Below are 20,569 nucleotides of genomic sequence, written 5' to 3'. Positions count from 1 at the left end.
GCTGCAGTTAGGCTGCACTGCGTGAATCTTGTGCTGTAACCAACATGTCAGCCATGTAAACAAACACACAGCGACATTTAGAACTAAACGTTGCTCTCAAGAATGTTTTTGAAAATATTTTAAGCGAGAAATAGACAACGTAGTATCAAAATGGATTCTATCTAATCAGCACTTACTTGTTTTCCAAGGCGACCGTGTTGCGCTGGGGGGGACGCCCAGCGCAACACTTGTGGAATACTTTCAGCCGCCTGTAAAAATGGAAATACTTTGTTTTGTTTTTAGTTTTTAGTCAAATTATTAATTGTATTTAGTAGCCGGGTAATAAGCGGGATAATGACTGGCTCCTTGGTGGTTGTCCATACATAACATCCCTTCAGCCTGATAACTCCGGCGGAGCCAGGCGGAGCCAGCCATTATTCCTTACGTAATACCTCAACTCTTAGTGCTCGTCAGGGTGGGGGGGTCCCCAGTTAAAATATGATTATTTTGGGGGTCGCAGCCTGAAAAGGTTGAGAACCACTGCTTTAACCCATTAAGACCGGGAACGCATTATTACGCATTATGACTTTAACCATTATTATATGCTTTAACTATATAAAACATTGTGAAAATGTGTGTAAGTCTTTGAATATGTTGACCAGATTCTATAAATGTCATATAAATTCTTTATGTTTCTATGTCAGTGGTTCACAAACCTTATTTTTTACTTAAAGGTGTGTTGCGCTGTCACATACCGAGGAGTAGCGGACCAACAGGCTTGCGACGTGTTGAGAGCTTGTGGAGAGAAATGAGTTCAATACCTTCCTAAAATGACGACGTCCTCACAAATATATACTAATGCGTGTGTGTGTGTGTGTGTGTGTGTGTGTGTGTGTGTGTGTGTGTGTGTGTGTGTGTGTGTGTGTGCGTGTGCGTGTGTCAGTGTGTGTGCAGTAGTTGCGGAGCGTCGTCAGACCCACTGCCCTTCATTCAGATGGTTCACTATATCTCCACTACGTCTCTATGGTAACAACACACACACACACACACACACACACACACACACACACACACACACACACATATATATACAGGCACGCTTCCATATCAGTGCTTCTCAAAACCTTTTCATGTCGAGGACCCCCAAAATGATATGTTTTTGGCCGCAGACGCCACTCTTTGATGCTTTCATTGATAAGAGAGATCACTAACGAGCACTTGCCACTTTTATGACCCAATCAATTACCTCTGTGCACAACCCCTTTGAAGTTGAAAGGGAGCAATTAAGGGCTCTGGCGGAACTCCCTCTGACAAAGACGTCCCTCCAAGGGATGAATGTCAACATGAACAGTGGAACAAAACCAAAATACAGCCAGGGGGATGTGTCTTTCTGCCACAAGGAAACCCCCCAGCACAACAATATAGTGGCTGATAGAGGGAAATTACTGCAAAAATATTTATGTACAAATATATATCTAAAAAAAAATAGGCTTAAAGTTACTTAGTTTCTCTTTAAATCATGACATCCGTGTAGTAAATTATGGTCCCATGAATTTAAATAATACTACTCTGTCGAGGTGCCAACTTGCGCCTCGTTATTTATATATCAGGTCACCAAGAATGCTTGTCCCTCATTGGCTGTTGATGGTGACGTCACCTGGAATGCTGGTCCGTGACTGGCTACGGGCGTAAACAGACACCCAACAGGGACGCCACCGAACGCAGTCTGCTGGCACAAGTAATGATGAAGTAGGGTATGTTTTTAGGGTTTCTACTGGTTCTACCAAGTGAAGAACCTCCATATTTGGGCATGTTTTCTGCCCCATCAGAGACTGAATGTGAATGAAAGTGAAATATTTGAACGAATATCAAATTGAAGAAAGTGTGGCTCCTGTATCTTACAATAAATGCGAGAAATCTCTATGAGCGTGCGTGTGTGTATATATGTGTATGTGTATGCCGCAGCGTGGAGTGCAGTGCCCGGCCTTGACCCGATACGTGGTTTTCCGGAACCGGCGCACAGACTTCGGCATGCACGTTCCCCGCCGCAGCGGGGAGTGCAGTGCTTGGCCTCGACCCGACCCGACCCGCGGTTTTCCGGAACCGGCACGTTCATAAACACTTACCAGCCTCGACCCGACCCGATATGCTAAAATGGATGCAGACTGACAGATACAGATATCTCCATATATGGGCATAAATTGACACAGGCAAACAGATGGTCAAAACGGGTCCTATGACAATGGGTGGGTATAATGAGACCGTTGCAGCAGGGAGTGCAGTACCCGGCCTCGACCCGCTACACGGTTTTCCGGAACCGGCACGCACGTTCCCCGCGGCAGTGGGGAGTGCAGTGCCCGGCCTCGACCCGACCCGATTCGCTAAAATGGATGCAGACTAACAGATACAGATATCTCCATATATGGGCATAAATGGACACAGGCAAACAGATGGTCAAAACGGGTCCTATGACAACATGTATAATGGGACCGTTCGTCCCACCGGGCTCAAATTCGCCACGTGTGTTTCCCGCCGCAGCGGGGAGTGCAGTGCCTGGTCTCGACCCGACTCGATACACAGTTCTCCGGAACCTGAGCGAAAGGTTCGGACTCTCCGTATGCGGAGCTGATGTCCATATCATTAAAGGGTGGGGCATTCATTCCCTATTTACATCGCTCCCCGACTAGAAGCTTCGGGCGGCCGAGCTTCTAGTCTTCTATAAATGTGTGGCATCGCTGTCAGTCAGTTTGTCTGTAGTTCTCGTAAACTCAAGAACCATCCAACTGACCGGCTTCAAACTCGGAGCGTCGCCGGAAACCCGAGAGAGACCCTTCAGTGCTTGTCGTCCAGTCGGTTGTCCAGAACCTCCCATGAAACCTATACGCCCATATATAGGCCTCCATGGAGGGGCCCGGTAGTCCAGAGAGTCAGACAAAGTCATGTGTGTCGTAACAACGCTACGGACCCTGGTAAAGGAAGTAAGGAAGGCCCAGTGTCTTTTCCAATATGGCTGCTCTGCATAGAGTCTATTACACAGTGGAATGAAACAACAGAGTCTCTTTCAGGTGAACTGACAATGTGAACACAAAAACAACCACGTTTTTTTTGAGCGGTGCAAACCGCTCCTATATTTCACTTTCGGTTTATTTCGCTAAAACATATTAGCACGGGACGATTCTTTCATTCTTCATCGATTGGCTAGTTGATTAACTAAACATTAGAATCGACCAATCAGAAACCGTTCTACTCGTGACGACATGTGTTAGCCAAACAGAACAGACCAATCAAATGCTGTGTTGTTCATGCTAATTTAGATCTGTCTTGGCCATTACACTTGCACTTGAGACCGGTTTAAAGTTCATGAAAGGTCCAGGCGTAATGGCCAGGTTGTTTCATATCCTGGACTTTTCCTAAACCCCCTCTCCGTTCTGCCCTCTGTCTGTTTTGTTTGAGCTTCTGGTCTGGACTGCATATTATTTTTCTCTTCTATTCACTCTTTGACTGCCACCAGGCTGTTAATGGCCAGGCTGTTTGTCTGACCTCCTGTCTGTTCTCCCTCTGTCTCCCCCTTGCTTTATAACCCACAAGAAGCTCTATTTGGCTCTATCTGGTTTCAGACAGCGACAATTAGGAGTTTCTCCTGCATCTCGGCTACTCAAAATGGAGTTTCTGGTGACATGAATGTGCACGATAAATTGTTATTAGCCTTTGGTCTGGTCAAGGATACTAACAAACCTGGCTGGTATGTTGCACATAATATACTCCCGAGTCCCGACATAATCTGTTTCCAAGAGGCAACCCAGCACTTCTTGGCGTTTGCCGTCAGTCAAAGTTAGAGGGAAAAAGTCTGACCAACCGCATATCCTGGACCTTTCTGGCGCAAATCGACCCCCACCCAGGATTCAAGACAGCGACCACGCTACATTAAACCCTGCAGTCTATGGTTGCTGTTTCGAATCCTGGGAGGTGTTCGTTTTGAGCCGGTGTAAAGGTCAGGACACACGAAAACCTTATATAGTCTGAGCAGACCTCTAGACTGACATCATACACAACACAAAGAATATTGCCATGCATGCCTATCAACACTGATTCGCGCAGGCGCCCTTACAGGAATTAGTTTGCACCGCTCACTTCGCACGTGTGTGATTTTTTTCTTCTGCCGACCACTTCTTGTTCCACTTGCAGAGGACAGAATGTCATTCAGCAACCTTTATTAACAATTCCAGCTGCCTTAAGTAACTTTCACAGAGAACAACACTGCTGAACACACAGTCTGCTGTGTAGAGCATGTCTGTCTTGTCTACTGTGTAGAGTATGTCTTGTCTGCTGTGTAGATAGAGCCTTGTCTGTCTGGGGTTGCTATGGTGATCAATTTACCATACTAGTGTATACGGTGTGTGCGTTGGCCCTCGGCAACGTGCCTGGCACTTTGGCTGACTGGTTAGCGCACATGCCTGGGACATCGGGGTCCCAGGCACCAGTACCTACAGATAGGTACTGGTGGAGTTTTCTGTCAGTTCCTCGGCGTTGTAGACCCTATGCCTGGTAGTCGACGACTGTCCCCCCATGAGTCACGCTCAAACCCCCCGTTTTCAAAGTCGAGCTTAGCTCCCGGCCAGCGTGCACGGTCGCGCTTCCAGGTAGAGGGGACGACTGTAGGCTATACGGTGTGTGCGTTGGCTCTCGCCAACGTGCCTGGCACTTTGGCTGACTGGTTAGCGCACATGCCTGGGATATCGGGGTTCACTTCCCCGAGCGATAATCATAACTTCTTCTGGCCAGATGGAGGTTTTAAAAGAACCCGGAGCTGCCTTTTCCTGTCATTCACACAGCCTAAGTGAGTGTTGGCGGTCATCGAGGAACAGCCCAACGTCTCCATGTTGATGTCCTCTCTGTAGATCTGCTTGTCGTTCCAGAAGAGGTCAAAGCCGCCCACCCTCTTCTCTTTGCCAGTGAGTCTTCCCTCCATATCTATTATGTGTAGCGTGTCCTCCAGCATGTTGCACTTCATCTCGTAGTCCTCCTGATTGCTGCCTGCCATCGACGGATAGGCGTTCACTTCGATCAACCACGGCTTGAGGTCCTCGTCCAGTAGGATGTCATAGCCGTAGAGCTGGAAGCAGTGCTTGTCGTTTATAACGAGCTTCTGCACACTCTGCAGGCTGTAGATAAAGATGTCGTCCATGTCTTTGAGCATGGCCTCGACCGTCTCCGAGCCGTGCTTGGCGGTCAGGTACCTACGGAGCTGGTCTATCTGCCACTTGCAGCCCTTCTCAGGATCATAGGTGGGTGCTGTTCTTTGAACAGCGACATTGGTGAGGTGCATGTACTCGTCATAGATGCGGTTGAGGTCGTATCGTGTAGTGCAGATGCGGGCAAAGCCGTCCCGATACAACCAGGCCCTCAGAGGATTAAATGATGTCACGAGGACGTATACTCTCAAATCAAATTTCTTGCCATTAATAAGGTAGGGATTCTCTATATAGCGCTGTACCACATAGTTTTGCACTTGATTCTCTTCCGCTTGTTCCTCTGAGTACCGAAAGGTGCCATCATCCCTTTTCCAGTCCGTGATATCTTTTAGTTTTCTGAACAGGAATATCCCCTTGCCCTCCCTTCCCGACACGGGCTTCATGATCCAAGTGCTGCCAGGGGCTTTCTTGAACTCCTCTACGAAGAGGTGGTACTCATTGGGAAGATCAAAGGTGCGGGGGAAAAAGTCACATTTAGCCGCTTCCCTTTCCCCGACTTTCCTTTCAAGGGTTTTGCGATACCTTTTCAGGTTTTTCACCATGTTGTTCTTTCGCGTAAGCTCATAGCACTTGCGAAAGTGGCATATCCTCTGATGCTCTTCCATAAAGCATTGATCCAAGTTGTCCCTTAGCCAGTTAATATCACACCAGTTAAAATCCCACTGTTGTCCTTCATCCTTGACCTCATACCAGCCCGGTCTTTGCCGAAGAACGTCCTGGATAGTAGGTAGCATTCCACATTTATAGCGCACACAGGTTTTCCCTTTACGCTCCACTAATGGTTTCTTCTTATGTTCTTCTACCTTCTTCTTTTCCTTTGTCTTAGTTTTACATGGTTGTGACATTTCAACCCAAATACAATTTTTAAGACATTAAAGTTTTTACTTGATAGTGGTTAGGAGCACCTTGATATTTGAACAAAGCCACACTCTCTACATCTCCATTTCTCTTATCTCTGCACCTCCACTACTGTTTATGAGGCTCAGCATCCGAAGTCATTAAAACTTAAAAAATCCTTATATATGGTATCACTATGCAAACTGTTGCCAAACAACGCTGATTTGCACAGACTGAATGTGACTTAGTATGCCCACGGCTTTACTTTACTACACATTTTCTGTGATCCTACGGATGGATTCTTCTGTTGCTGTTCTTTTTGAGCGGTGGTAAACCGCTCCATAGCATGGCTGTGTGTGTGTCTGTAGCCAAGATTCCTGTCATGTTTTGCCATAGCAATGTGTGTGTGTGTGTGTGTGTGTGTGTGTGTGTGTGTGTGTGTGTGTGTGTGTGTCTGTAGCCTGTAAATCCTAGACTTATATCCTAGTCTGAAGACGTTATGCAAGCACAACCACCGCTCACTTCACATTGGGTGTGATTTTTTATATATGCCTCAATGTTAGGAACTCACCCTTTACCCCTCTCTGATTGGCTACCAGTTTTCCCATTGGATGACGTCACTCTCTTTTTTTTCAAAGGTTGCAGATGGAATATGTGTTTGGCGGCACAAACATCCGGCGAGGTTTGACCAATCCGCAAATCCATCAGACACCCGGACGTAGATTTCCCTATTGGATGACGTCACCATACTTTTTTTTTCCAAGGGTTTTCCCATTGGATGATGTCAGCGCAGACACGCGGACGTAGATTTTTTTCCCTAATTTATAGTTAGATAGACTAGAGGTTTGTGCCCGCTTCGCCCTTTTTATAGTAACCTGGCCAATCATGGAAATTGGCCCGCTTATAGTTTGGTCAAAGTGTCATGTGAAGCCACCAATCCTCAAGCTTATTGGACATATGCCCGTTGTGTCTATCTGGCATATCGTCGTTGTCGGGTGGAAAATGTTGGTTTTGCAATTATCATTTGAAAAATGATCTAAACTAGTGAAAACAGCCGATCTACAAGCACACAGCTTGTAGATCTGCTGTTTTCACTAATTTTGTGCGACGGCCTTGTGTGATGAAGCAGAGCGTTACTTTGCGAAAGAACGTACACATTTGAAACTTGGAGATGCAAGGTTTTCACCCGACAACGAAGATATGCTATGCTACGGGCATAGACGGCCACTCTCATGGCCCTTATATACTGTATGCCTCAATACTATGACATCACGCTCTACGTTTTCTATCAGGTCGCACTTATTGATAGTGACGTCACCTAGAATACTGGTCCCTCATTGGTGTTTATGTGATGATGAGGTCATCACCCGATTGATTACATCACTCTGTGTTTTTTTTCATGGGTTTACCCATTGGATGACGTTACCATGTGTTTCATCAAGGGTTTTCCCATTGGATCCCATCGGACATATGCCCATCTGTGCCCATCTGGCATATCGTCATTGTCGGGTGGAAACCTCGTATCTCCAAGTTTCAAATTTGTATGGTTTTTCGTAAAGTAAAGCCCTGCTTCACCATACAAGGCCGTCGCACAAAAGTAGTGAATCATTTTTAAAATGATAAATGCAAAACAAACGGTTTTGGACATACAAGGTTTTCACCCGACAATGACGATCACACTTATTGATGGTGACGTCACCGAGCCTGCTGGTCCTTCATTTGCTTTTTTGGAGATGTTACCAGTAAGACGCAGAAGGCCGAAAAGCGACCTTGGTGACATCGGGCCATCTGTTTTGGCCATGAATCCCTTATATGCCCATATATGGAATGCCTGCTCTGAGTATCTGACATCACAGAATCCCTTTTATGCCCATATATGGAGATCCCTGGCATCACTGTGATGTCACCTGTTTTTTTATGTCCATATATGGAGATCCCTGTTCTGAGTATCTGACATCACTGTGATATCACCTGTGATGTCACAGTGATGTGTCAGGGGAACCACAGTGTCAGGCGTGACAGAGATATGGCCAAGCTGTGACCATTCACATACCAAACTGCGACCTACTACAGTCACAATTAAAATGTCACGTGTGAAACTTATTTTGTTTCACACATAGATTTAGGGTTAGGGTATATAGTCTGGATGGCCGAAATGTCATGTGAAGCTCAACCAATTCACCAATCTGGAAATATGCCCGTTTATGGCCTTCTGATTGGCTACGGGCATAGACAGCCCCTCTCATGACTCTTGTCCGAGGCTGGTAGAAACGTCCAAATGTCGGCAATTTTGAAAGTCAGAAAACGCGAAAACAAGAGTGATTTCGTTTTGTCTTTGTTTTTCGTTTTTTTTATATAAACACAGTTTGAATTCATTAGAGGGTTTTCATTCCATAAGATATCTTTGTTAATGTCGCTAAATGGCAACATTAGTGTAGCAGAGTTGCCTTGCTTTGGGAGAGTTTTACTGCTGTTTTAGGAGGCGGAGAATGGAGCTCTTTAGATTTGCATAGCGATTTCACGGGAGCGCGATTGGTCTAAGGAATGCATTGTCTCGTATTTCAGCACACCCATACAGCGTGCTATCTGGTTGTAAACAGTCTACGCTGTAACTAACTTCATCTCGCTAATGTTAATGGTTTGCTGAAGACAGTATTCTGGAAGGATGTATTTTTTTTATGTATAGCCGAAAGAGTGCGCAGCCGTTCCTGCCTCGTAAGGGCATTGGTGACATAGCGTCAAGCGTCTCCTCCTCCTCACGGTTTATTAATTGTTTCGGTGGCTTTAAGCATTAAATAAATAAACTGCTGAGAGACTCTGAACTCACTTACTCAGCGTTTACATTACAAATGATAGTAGGCTTCTGCTTAACACAGTAGCCTACAACCAAAAGAAGAAGAAAAAGAAAAGCTGCCTTCTCTGTCCTGCGGGAAAAAACACAGATATTCTCGTAATGGACAGCGTATCTCACATCTCAGCCTCTCGTCTGTGGTAAAAAAATAAAACCCCGCCGCTCACGAACGCTTCTTACCCTTTGTGAACATTCTGTCCAAAAAGTAAAGGTCCTATACACTTCTCTCAACTGTTTACCTTTCAAGCGTGGAAGAAAATCCAATCAGCGTGTTGAAATAAAGAGTTTATATCTCTCATTTTGTCAGCCGGTGCATTATTTTCCCCACTAGTATTCGTTGTGTCTATACCACGTGACCAGGGTAGGTAGTGTGTCTAAAAACAAAGGACCGGCTGACAAAATGAGCGATATAAACTTTATTTCAACAAGCTGCTTCGATTTTCTTCCACGCTTATGAAGTAAACAGATGAGAGACCGGCATAGGACCTTTACTTTTTTGGATAATGTTCACAAAAGGCAAGAAGCGTTCGAGAACGGGGGGCTTTATGTTTTACTACAGACGAGTGGCCGAGCTGCGAGATACGCTGTAGCGTTGGCTTCACGCAGTTAGCAGTGGCTTAGCCGGCGACCAATTTCGATAGGTCACGAGTTACGTTGTTGCGCACGTGCATTCCCTTAGAGCAACATGGACTGACGAAAACTGGTGCCCCATAGAACTTTGTGCCTTTGTGGTTAATGTATGTTTTGGACTATTAGAATCAAAATCGACAAAGCATAACTGAAGTTTAAAACATACATAAACCACTTTGGTATCCAAATGTACTTAAAGCCATACTGTGTAAGATGCCCAACTAGTGGTCATTAGCCCTATAGCAAACCGCGGTCGCGTCCGCGTCTTTCGGACGTTTTTCGTACCTTCAGACCCCCGCGTCTGCCTCCACCTCGCTGAGATCTATCTTTTAAGGGGTCCCTTGTTCCTGTGCGTTCAGTAATTCCAGAGATACGGACTCCTTCACCCTGCCTGGTAGGCGAAATTACCTAGAGAAGGGATGGTACAAACGGGCGACAACAAATATGGCTGCCATAGCGACCCCACTTCAAGATGCGCTGTGATTGGCCGGCAGTTGTATAACCCTCGCTGTGATTGGCCGGTAGTGTGATGACGCAATTTTGGCGCGAGATCCGGTCCACGGCAAGGATCTCAGTTTACATACAGAGAAGGCTTTACAGGCTGAAATTCACGGCGCGGATCTTCTAAAACTTTTGTGATTTAATAGTTAGGAGAATTTTAAGATTTGTTTTATAAAAAAAGTTACATAGTACAACTTTAAAGTACCAAAAGTAAAAGTACAAAATGTTTGAAAATAGCAGATCTACAAGCTCACAACGCATTGCGGTGCGACGCGTTGTGAGCTTGTAGATCTGCTATTTTCAAACATTTTGTACTTTTACTTTTGGTACTTTAAGTACATTTGGATACCAATACTTTTGTACTTTTACTCAAGTACATTTTTAATTCTGGACTTGTAACAGAGTGATTCTACATTGCAGTATTGATACTTTTACTTAATTATAAAATGTAGGTAATTTTGTAATACACTATTTTAGTGAAAAATAAAAACTACAAAAAGAAGAAAATGACAGGATGAGCATATAAGGAGGGGAGGAGGTAGAAAAGACCACTGGCCACTATTTCTGACATGGCTGCAAGCACTATAGCACAATATATTACCACAGGTCTACTACTAAATAGTAGTTTTAAATAATTGTAGTAAATAAAAGTAAATTTGAAGTTGACAGCTACCACTGTGGGTGTGGTTTGACTTGGGGGGAGTGATTTAGGGGTGTAGGTAAGTACCTATTGTCCCTCCCACTTCTGGCGACCTAGAGGTGTCAAAAATGTTCCTGGCATTCAAATGGCTTTTTAAGCACTTTGGGGTTTATGGTGCAACAAGTTTAAAATGTCCATAACTTCTTCAAATATGCTCCAATTCCAACAAATGATACATCATATGAAAGCTTAGATTCTGTACTTGGATAATCTGTACACAAAAGAAAAATGACCAATGCAGACATAAGGAACAAAGTACCAGACCTAGTCACATATATGCCTCGATATTATGACCCTTTTCCCCTCTCTGATTCACTATGGGACCATGGCACGCAGACATAGATTTCCCTAATTTATAGATAGATAGATTGATAGATTGATAGATTGGTTGATATATTGGGGACATCGACATGCATGGACAGCCCGACCCATCAGCTTTGTGGATTGGTCAATCAAACTTTGCAAGGCATTTGTGCCACTGAACCAGTATAAGTGGTAGAGCACACAATAGAACATCATTCTGTTACCTGACACAACTTCTATTGCAAACCTTGGAAGAGCAGTTGTGATGTTCTGCTGGACGGTGCATCTGAACGGAGGACCTAGCGAAGTGGGTCAAGCTGCTGTTGCCGTGGGAGACAAAGTCTACTTAATTGGAGGGTACAGGAACGACAGGGATGATCAGATTGATGTTCACGTCTTCAACACTGTGTCTTTACGCTGGAGGAAGTTGACCCCAGTGACAGGAGAATGTCACCTTGAAGTTCCATCCAATCTTGGCTACCACACAGCTGTGCAGATAGAAGATACCATCTACATCTGGGGGGGTTATAAATATGACACAAGGGAGGACTGTAACATACTTTATGCTTTTGACGTCGACACCTACAGATGGTTCAAGCCCAAGGTTTCTGGAACTGTTCCAGAGGAGAGGTACGGCCAATCAGCCTCTGTCTTGGGGAAGGTCATGTATATTCATGGAGGATACAACGATGTGACTGGACAACATAATGACATGTACAAGTTGGACACCAGCACAATGGTCTGGTCTTTAATTAACACCAGAGGCACTCCACCTCCTGCTACATTTCACCACTTTGCCATCATCATAGGGACAAAGATGTTTGTATTTGGGGGAGGAAACGAATACTACAACATCCTCAGAGTGTTTGACACAGAGACCAACTGCTGGCTGAGAACACCTTCTGCACAGCTTCCAGAAAGACACAGATATCATTCAGCCTTTACCTACAATGGAGAGCTGTACATGTTTGGCGGCTCTACATATTATGACCTGGCCCTCAATGATATGTGGAAATTACACCCAGAAACCTTCTTGTGGAAGAAGGTTGAGCCCAAAGGGGGGAAAATCCCTTTGAGCCCAACCTTAGTCCACATGTGCTGTTGCATTGTGGGAGATCGTGTCGTCTTCTTTGGAGCATACGATGCACTACAAACTGTACAACTTTACGACGAACTGTACATCTTAGACTTAAGTCCTAGTCTCAAGACGTTATGCAAGCTAGCAGTTATTCAGCATGACCTGGAGCAGTCAGAACTCACACACAACATCAGGTGGGAACTGGCAGCCATGACTACCAGCAGCAACAGATAAGAACAAAACTTAAGACGGGAAACAATAAGGGAATGGCCTCATGTATATCTCAGGCTTCATGTTGAATACCAAGGACCCCAACGGAAACAAGGCAGCAAGGGCTTTTTTTGGCGTGTTCCTTCAATCAAACAATCACATCCAATCTGTGTCTGTGGTCCGCCCCCTCTGGGATGCATGCTTTTTTCAGAGCAACCAATTAATTTACCCTTTGTCAAGTCCTGCCCATGGTACCGCCCCTCTTTGGACCCATTGGTTGCTGTGTCTTTGTCGGACAGAAAATCCTTCCTGTCCATCCACTACCATTGAAATAACGTGGTTTTCAGTTGCTCCGTATTGATATTCAGTGTATTCAATTCTCATTACTTGCACCAGCCAGTGAAGCAAGGCGCACGTACTGTTTTCAGTTTTCATGTCACGTCCTCTGCGGGAAGTTGGCACCTCGGCAGAGTCATCTGTGGCAAGTTGGCACCTCGGCATAGTCCTCTATGGCAAGTTGGCACCTCAAGTTGGCACCTCGGCAGAGTCATCTGTGGCAAGTTGGCACCTCAAGTTGGCACCTCGGCAGAGTCATCTGTGGCAAGTTGGCACCTCGGCATAGTCCTCTATGGCAAGTTGGCACCTCAAGTTGGCACCTCGGCAGAGTCCTCTATGGCAAGTTGGCACCTCGGCAGAGTGCCGAAGTGGCAAGGCGCAAGTTGGCACCTCCGCAAGTTGGCACCTCTGCAAGAGAGTGTAGTCTAACCTTGTTCCAGTCAAAAAGAACATCAGGTGCAGCATTTTTTTTTTATTGTTTTTTTTAGAATATATGTTTAAGCAAATTCAACATGAACAACCGTAAGGCGGAACCAGGGCGGAACAAAGCAGAAAGGGCCTGCGTGTTGGTCAATCAGAGACCAACCAGAAGCCAGAAAGGGTCAATTGACAGTTCGTCGGCTTGGATAACCTTTTGAAGCGGTGAAAGCCGCTTCCAAGGAGTGGCTTTGTCTGTCCCGTACATGCTTTTTTGAGGATTCCCGTAGATTCTCAAGGAGTGACTTTGTCTGTCCCGTACATGTCCCGTGCATGCAGAATTGAGGATTGGTCAAGCTTCACATGACAATTTGGCCCTCCAGACAAAATCATTCATTCATTCAGAATTCATAAAAATAGAGAATTAAAGCACATAGAAAGTATAGATCTAGAACACAGAATGTATAGATCTAGAACACAGATTTCATAGCTCTAGAACACATAGAATGAAAATTCACCGCTTCACTTCGAACCGAGGTTTGATTTTTTTAAAGGCTTTCAAGAGACCTACAGTGCCATGACATTCACTGCCATATAGTCCAGGCAAACTAGCTCATTTTGGAACCAAAACACAAAGTAATTGTAACATAATTTTTTTCTTCACAGACCTTTTCTATAAGGTCTCCAGAACAACATACTAAAAGTCCTAAGAAATCCTAGTTGCGGAAATCGTGACTACTAATTGAAGCCGATGCCGAATTGGGCCAATCCCATGGATGAGCCCTGACAGCACATGGTTGGTGCTACAGACTCCAAATTTCGCACACAGACAGCTCAGACCTTTGCCTACATTCTTAGCTAGGCCTCGACCCGACCCGATATGTGGTTTTCCGGAACCAACGCGAAAGGTTTGGAATCTCCATATGCGGAGTCCTGACTACTAATTGAAGCCAATGGACGCCGAATCCTAATTGGCCCGAATCGCATGGATGAGCCCTGACAGCACATGGTTGGTGCTACAGACTCCAAATTTCGCACACAGACGGCTCAGACCTTTGCCTACGTTCTTAGCTAGGCCTCGACCCGACCCGATACACAGTTTTTCGGATCCGGCACGAAAGGTTTGGAATCTCCGTATGCGGAGATGACTGACATCGGGCTGTTCCGGAGCAAGCGCTGACTCATTGTGACATCACTTCATAAAAGGCTCTGACATCACATACGCTAGATGAGTCAACAAAAAATCTCTCTGAATGGGCATAAACTAAAGTCTTTCTTCCTCTCACTTCGAGGTGAGCAAAGTTCAGGGTGCTCTTCAAAGCGGTTGGGTTCAGGGGAATTAGCGGGCTGTGCCTTTAAGAGAACCAGGTGAATAATGTGGATAAGCCCGGGCAGTTCCCTCTCACGCTAAACTTAATCCTGACTACTAATTGAAGCCGAGGCCGAATTGGGCCAATCGCACGAAAGAGCCCTGACAGCACGTGATTGGTTCTACAGACTCCAAATTTCGCACACAGATAGCTCAGATCTTTGCCTACGTTCTTAGCTAGGCCTCAACCCGACCCGATATGCGGTTTTCCGGAACCATTTGGAATCTCCATATGCAGAGTCCTGACTACTAATTGAAGCCAATGGACGCTGAATCCGAATTGGCCCGAATCGCATGAAAGAGCCCTGAAAACACATGGTTGGTGCTACAGACTCCAAATTTCGCACGCAGATAGCTCAGACCTTTGCCTGCGTTCTTAGCTAGGCCTCGACCCGACCCGATAAACGTTTTCTTTTTATCCGGCGAGAAAGGTTCGGAATCTCTGTATGCAGAGATGATGTCTGACATCGGGCTGCTCCGGAGCAAGCGCTGACTCATTGTGACATCACTTCATAAAAGGCTCTGACATCACGTACGCTATATGAGTCAACAAAAAATCCATATATGGAGATACCCGACACATCTCATTAAGTTTGACCTTACAAGCCCCATATTTGGACCTGGACGATAGACCTCATGCTGCTTAGAAACCTGCAAGCAGGACCTGGCCGCACTCTCAAGAATGGAACCAGAAAGGTGGTAATGCAAATGATGAACAGAGTCATTGAGTGTGAGATTGTAGTAGGCACAAAGAGGAGTGAAACAATCTTCCTACCAAGAATACCTCACTATGACAGAGGTGAGCTTCCCTTCACCTTCATTAGACGACAGTTTCCTATCCGTTTAGCTTTCTCTGTTACCATCAATAAGGGTCAGGGCCAAGAGAATGAACGAGTTGGCATCTACTTGCCTCAACCTGTGTTTGCTCATGGCCAACTCTACACAGCCTTCTCCAAAGGTTGTAAAAGGTTTCATTGTGGATAATGACATGGGCATTACTGACATTGTTTATAGCGAACTCCTTTAGGATAATAAGCATAAAGGGAGAGGCAGAGATGTCCATATATGGGCATAAATGCACACAGATGGTCAAAACGGGTCCTATGACAACAGGTTAGTATAATGGTCTTTGCATTAAAGGTGGGGCATTCATTCCCTATTTACATCATTCCCGAGCATGCCAGGCGCTCGAGCATACCTAGACGCTCGGCCGCCCGAAGGGCGGCCGAGCTTCTAGTATGTTTAATTGGCACCAATCCAAGAAATCCACATAGGAGGAAAATACCCAGAAAAATATATATATTTTTTCTGGGTATTTAAGGAGGATCTGATGGGTCTAACTAGGGGTTTGTCATGATGCCGAATCCATTGCAGGCATTTTTGTTTGCACAAAAAACCTTCCGTGGGCTAGAAATGGCCTCAGAAAACAATACACGTATGGGTGAGAATTCATGTTAGTCGGAGGCCTTAGGGTTTTTTTTACTCGTGCTAATCAGTCTAAAAGTGCAACATTTTGCACAGATGTAGCTCAGGGCATGCTCTAATGATTTAGCTAGGGCGCCCGAGTCTGCGACATTCGGGGTCGCCACAGCGGCCAAATCAAGTTGGGCTCCCATCGACTTTAGTGATGAAAAGTGATGAGTCAGAGTTTTGTGGGTGCTGTGGTGACCCCGAAGGTCGCCGACTCGGGCGCCCTAGCTAAATCATTAGAGCATGCCCTGAGCTACATCTGTGCAAAATTTTGCACTTTTAGACTGATTAGCACGAGAAAAAAAACCCTAAGGCCTCCGACTAACATGAATACTCACCCATACGTGTATTGTTTTCTGAGGCCATTTCTAGCCCACGGAATGTTTTTTGTGCAAAACAAATGCCTGCAATGGATTCAGCATCATGACAAACCCCTAGTTAGACCCCTCAGATCCTCCTTAAATACCCAGAAATAAAATATTTTTCTGGGTATTTTCCTCCTGGGTGGATTTCTTGGATTGGTGCCAATTAAACATATTTCCGCAACTAGGATTTCTTAGGACTTTTAGTATGTTGTTCTGGAGACCTTATAGAAAAGGTCTGTGAAGAAAAAAATTATGTTACAATTACTTTGTCGTAAAACGCTAGATTGCCTGGACTAATAGTAAATATTCCAGCCCCTGCCAGTAAAGTCTGATTGACCGTTTGGAAAACACTTTTTTTTGTCCTTCTATCGTTTCCATGGGAAAATAAATGAATTAGAAGAGGAAGAGGAAACATGATAAAAAATACATCAAACAGTGAAACATATCATATAAATGCAAAAAAAAGTAAAATTAAACAACACACAACATCAGTAGTTAATAAAATGGACTGCTACAGGTTTAAGAAAAAAGTGTGTCTTTAATTTAGATTTAAAGATGGTTAAGGAGCTGGAAAATCTGACCCTAACCCTAACCCTAACCCTTGGTAATTCAATGTATTCTCTAGGCAAACCAGCTTTTAACATTTCCAAGCTGGAAAAAAAGCTTGGACATTTTTAAAGCTGGTTTGCATAGAGCATACATTGAATTACCAAGCAAACCATTAGCTTGGCTTCTCTCAGTGTGAATGCAGCATTAGATTTAGTCTTAGTCTTTTGAATAACACAAATAATAGTCTTAGTCTTCTGAAATTGTTTTAGTCTAGTCTAGTCTTATCGACAAAATATCAAAATCTTGTAGTCTTTTAGTCTTTATTAACACTTGTCTAAATTAACACTGGTTGTGTTGTGTTGTGTTGTGTTGTATTGTGTTGTGTTGTGTTGTGTTGTGTTGTGTTGTGTTGCGTTGTGCAGCAACCAGGCGGTGAAGATGGTGGAGATGAGGGAGAAGGCCACGCCCGACATGTTTGGAGAGTTGCTACGCAACGCCAGCACCATGGGAGACCTGAGGAACTGCCCTGTACGTACACCCTGTGCACTGTGTGTGTGTGTGTGTGTGTGTGTGTGTGTGTGTGTGTGTGTGTGTGTGTGTGTGTGTGTGTGTGTGTGTGTGTGTGTGTGTGTGTGTGTGTGTGTGTGTGTGCGCGTGTGTGTTTGAGACAGTGAGAGAGTATATGCCAAGCGAAGTTTTCCTACATAGGTCTTTCGGACAGAAAATGCACAATTCTAAATCCTATCCATATAACCACTGAACACCTCACGGTGCAAGGCGTTGTGTGCTTGTAGATCTGTTGTTTTCACTACTGTTGTGCGACAGCCTTGTATGACGAAGCAGTGCTTTACTTTGCGAAGAAACTTACACATTTGAAACTTGGAGATACGAGGTTTCTCCCCGACAGTGGCGATATTTACACCCCCGTAGTATGTTGGTGTGCCCATGCTGAAAAAAGGTTGAGAAGCACTGCTCTAACTTGTAATGGGCCTAATCATATCGTGGAGATTTACATTTATTGTGACATTTTCCTCCATCATGCACTGGGATATTTTCCTGAGCTGCATTACCATTTAAACCCTCTATAATTGGTCAAACGGACCTGGAAATAACATACTTGTTTTTTTTTACTCTCTACCAAATCTCTTTGCCCGAAAAAATAGCAGATCTACAAGCTCACAACGTGTCGCGTTGCGACACGTTGTGAGCTTGTAGACCGGCTATTTTTTGGGTGACCATTCTGCACCAAGATTATGGATTTTGACGATGTTTTTTGATTATCGTGATAATATCGTAAATTGTTTTTTATTTTTTTATTTCTCACAATAATAATCGTGACGTGAAATGTTCATATGGTCCCATCCCTAGTCTTATGTGTTGACCTGTCTCTGTCTCTCTGCCTGTGTGTTTGTCACTCCTCCAGAGCCAGTGTGGTCAGCAGCAGCTCTCCATGGGTCGCGTGCTGCTCAACAGCCCAGAGATCATCACCATCGGCCTGGTGTGGGACTCGGAGCACTCCGACCTGGCCGAGGACGTCATCCACAGCCTGGGGACCTGCCTGAGGCTGGGAGATGTACGCACGCGCAAGCACACGCACACTAGCGCATTCAACGAATATTCGAATATCAAAGTCACTATTCGACGTTGTTCACCGAAATCGAATATTTGCTTATTATTATTATTTCTTTTTTATTGTTTTGTCTTTAAAAATACTGTATATATATTTCTTCATGGTCTATAAAGCTTGGCTAGATAGGAAGTCATAAGAACCCTGACAAGCACTTGGAATTGAAAGTATTACATTTAATGTGACTCTGTTCCACAGATAAATATTGTGAAAATAGCAGATCTACATGCTCACAACGCCTCGCAACGCTTATCTCCCTAATGAGGAGATAAGCGACCGCCACGTCGCATACACAAACTTTAGAAGGCAATCGTAGCCAATCAGGAGAGAATATGGGAAACGGGACAGATCCATGTTGACATGACTTTAGAGATACTGTGTACCGCTTTGCGTGATTTTAGGCCAAAATCTGTTGGAGCAGTGTCCTAAAATGTGTTTTGCAAAAATCGGCCTGATGGCGGCGCTAGAAGAGGTCCATGTGAGAAATCAGGGCTGGAGGTTGTGATTTTCCATCCAAGGATTGTGTGCGCAAAGTGTGTCATTAACAAGGCCAATGGTGCCGGAGATAAGAGTAGGGGCAAAAGTGTGACGTGACGGACAGACAGCCGGTGGAGCTTTTCAAAAGTGTGACGTGATGGACAGACAGCCGGTGGAGCTTTTCATAGTAACTTGCGACCTGACGGTCGCAATAATAGCGATTTACAATATTATCACGCTAAATTCTGGGCCGGAACGTTTGCCAAAAATAGCAGATCTACAAGCCCACAATGCATGGAGGCAGCGAGTCGTTGTGGGTGTTGTATCAGCTGTTATATGCTTGGTGTAGGATTCCTGGTAGTAGTGTAGCGTGACCGCGAGGCAATAACCGGGAGGCGAACCCGGGCCGCTACTTAACAGGGCACGTACGTTAACCAGTCAGCCAAAGAGCTGAGCTCGCTGGCAAGTGACCAACGCAGCACCCCGGAGCCTACAGTCGTCCCCTCTACCTAGAAGCGCGACCACGCGTGCCGGCCAGGATCTAAGCTGGGGGGTTCAAACGCAACCAGGGATGGAGGATCGACACCTCCTCCTACCACGACTCCGTCCAGTCTTTCACGGCACTGCCCGGCGACCGTAGGGACCACTGCCACCAATGTAGCTTGACCGCGAGGCAACAATCGGGAGGCGAACCCGGGCCGCTACTTAACAGGGCGCATACGTTAACCAGTCAGCCAGAGCTTGTTGGCAAGTGACCAACACGCTACCCCGGAGCCTACAGTAGTAGTAGTCACAGTAGCCTGTGATTGGGCTATTGGGCAATGTTAGGAGAGCAGAGTTAGGCAGATAAACATGACTCATGAAAAAGATAAATACTTTCTGTCTTAGACAAGTCATCTATAGGTGACCTAGGCAGAAAGTGTTTTATTTATTTTTTTCTCCTGAAAAACCTGACATAAATGAGTTAGGCAATTATGCTATGAGGCCAACAATGTGTTAATCCAACGTGACACGTTTTACAGGAAATGTGGACGATATTCTCTACACTGCACGTTTGTGTCCATTTAGACAGCGTAATAACATTGAGAGTGTGTGTGTGTGTGTGTGTGTGTGTGTGTGTGTGTGTGTGTGTGTGTGTGTGTGTGTGTGTGTGTGTGTGTGTGTGTGTGTGTGTGTGTGTGTGTGTGTGTGTGTGTGTGTGTGTGTGTGTGTGTGTGTGTGTGTGTGTGTGCAGCTGTTCTACAGGGTGACAGAGGACAAGGCCCGCCAGTCAGAGCTCTACCTAGTGGGCATGGTGTGTTACTACGGGCAGCACTACTCCACCTTCTTCTTCCAGACCAAGATCCGACGGTGGATGTACTTCGACGATGCCCACGTCAAAGAGGTGCCTGTCCCTTTAAGAGCCTGTTTATAGCTGTGTCTGTCCCTTTAAGAGCCTGTTTAAAGAGGTAGCTGTCCCTTTAAGAGCCTGTTTAAAGAGGTAGCTGTCAAGAGTCAAAAGTCAAAAGTATCGCGTTAACGGCGATAATTTAGTGAAACTCTTTAACCCTGTAAGGCCAGAGTTAATTTCTACTTGCAAAAAAAAAAAAAAAAAAGAATCATGCTCTAATTTACATTT

At 45.1% G+C, this 20,569-nt stretch overlaps 2 protein-coding genes across 2 annotated transcripts in view; one reads left to right on the top strand and one right to left on the bottom strand.

Annotated features, from left to right (window-relative positions):
• Positions 1–20,569, top strand: part of LOC308289600 (ubiquitin carboxyl-terminal hydrolase 54-like) — a gene marked incomplete at both ends in the record, with an annotated part of 78,536 nt that overhangs the window by 15,884 nt on the left and 42,083 nt on the right. Inside the window, 4 exons of the mRNA XM_080731334.1 lie at positions 923–1,005; positions 17,270–17,375; positions 18,271–18,420; positions 20,186–20,335. Coding sequence (XP_080587460.1) covers positions 923–1,005; positions 17,270–17,375; positions 18,271–18,420; positions 20,186–20,335 — 489 coding nt within the window. The remainder of the gene's footprint in view (positions 1–922; positions 1,006–17,269; positions 17,376–18,270; positions 18,421–20,185; positions 20,336–20,569) is intronic.
• Positions 4,742–5,965, bottom strand: LOC308302660 (putative tubulin polyglutamylase TTLL9; the record flags this gene model as incomplete). The annotated part of the gene is made up of 1 exon (XM_080746945.1): positions 4,742–5,965. One exon carries the CDS (start codon positions 5,963–5,965, stop codon positions 4,742–4,744), a length of 1,224 nt encoding a protein of 407 aa, XP_080603071.1.

Source organism: Nannobrachium achirus (assembly GCF_963921795.1).
Source record: "Nannobrachium achirus genome assembly, chromosome: 1".
In the NCBI taxonomy this organism is placed as follows: Eukaryota; Metazoa; Chordata; class Actinopteri; order Myctophiformes; family Myctophidae; genus Nannobrachium; species Nannobrachium achirus.
The sequence above is the reverse complement of the archived record's forward strand: the minus strand, read 5'-3'. Positions and strand labels throughout refer to the sequence as shown.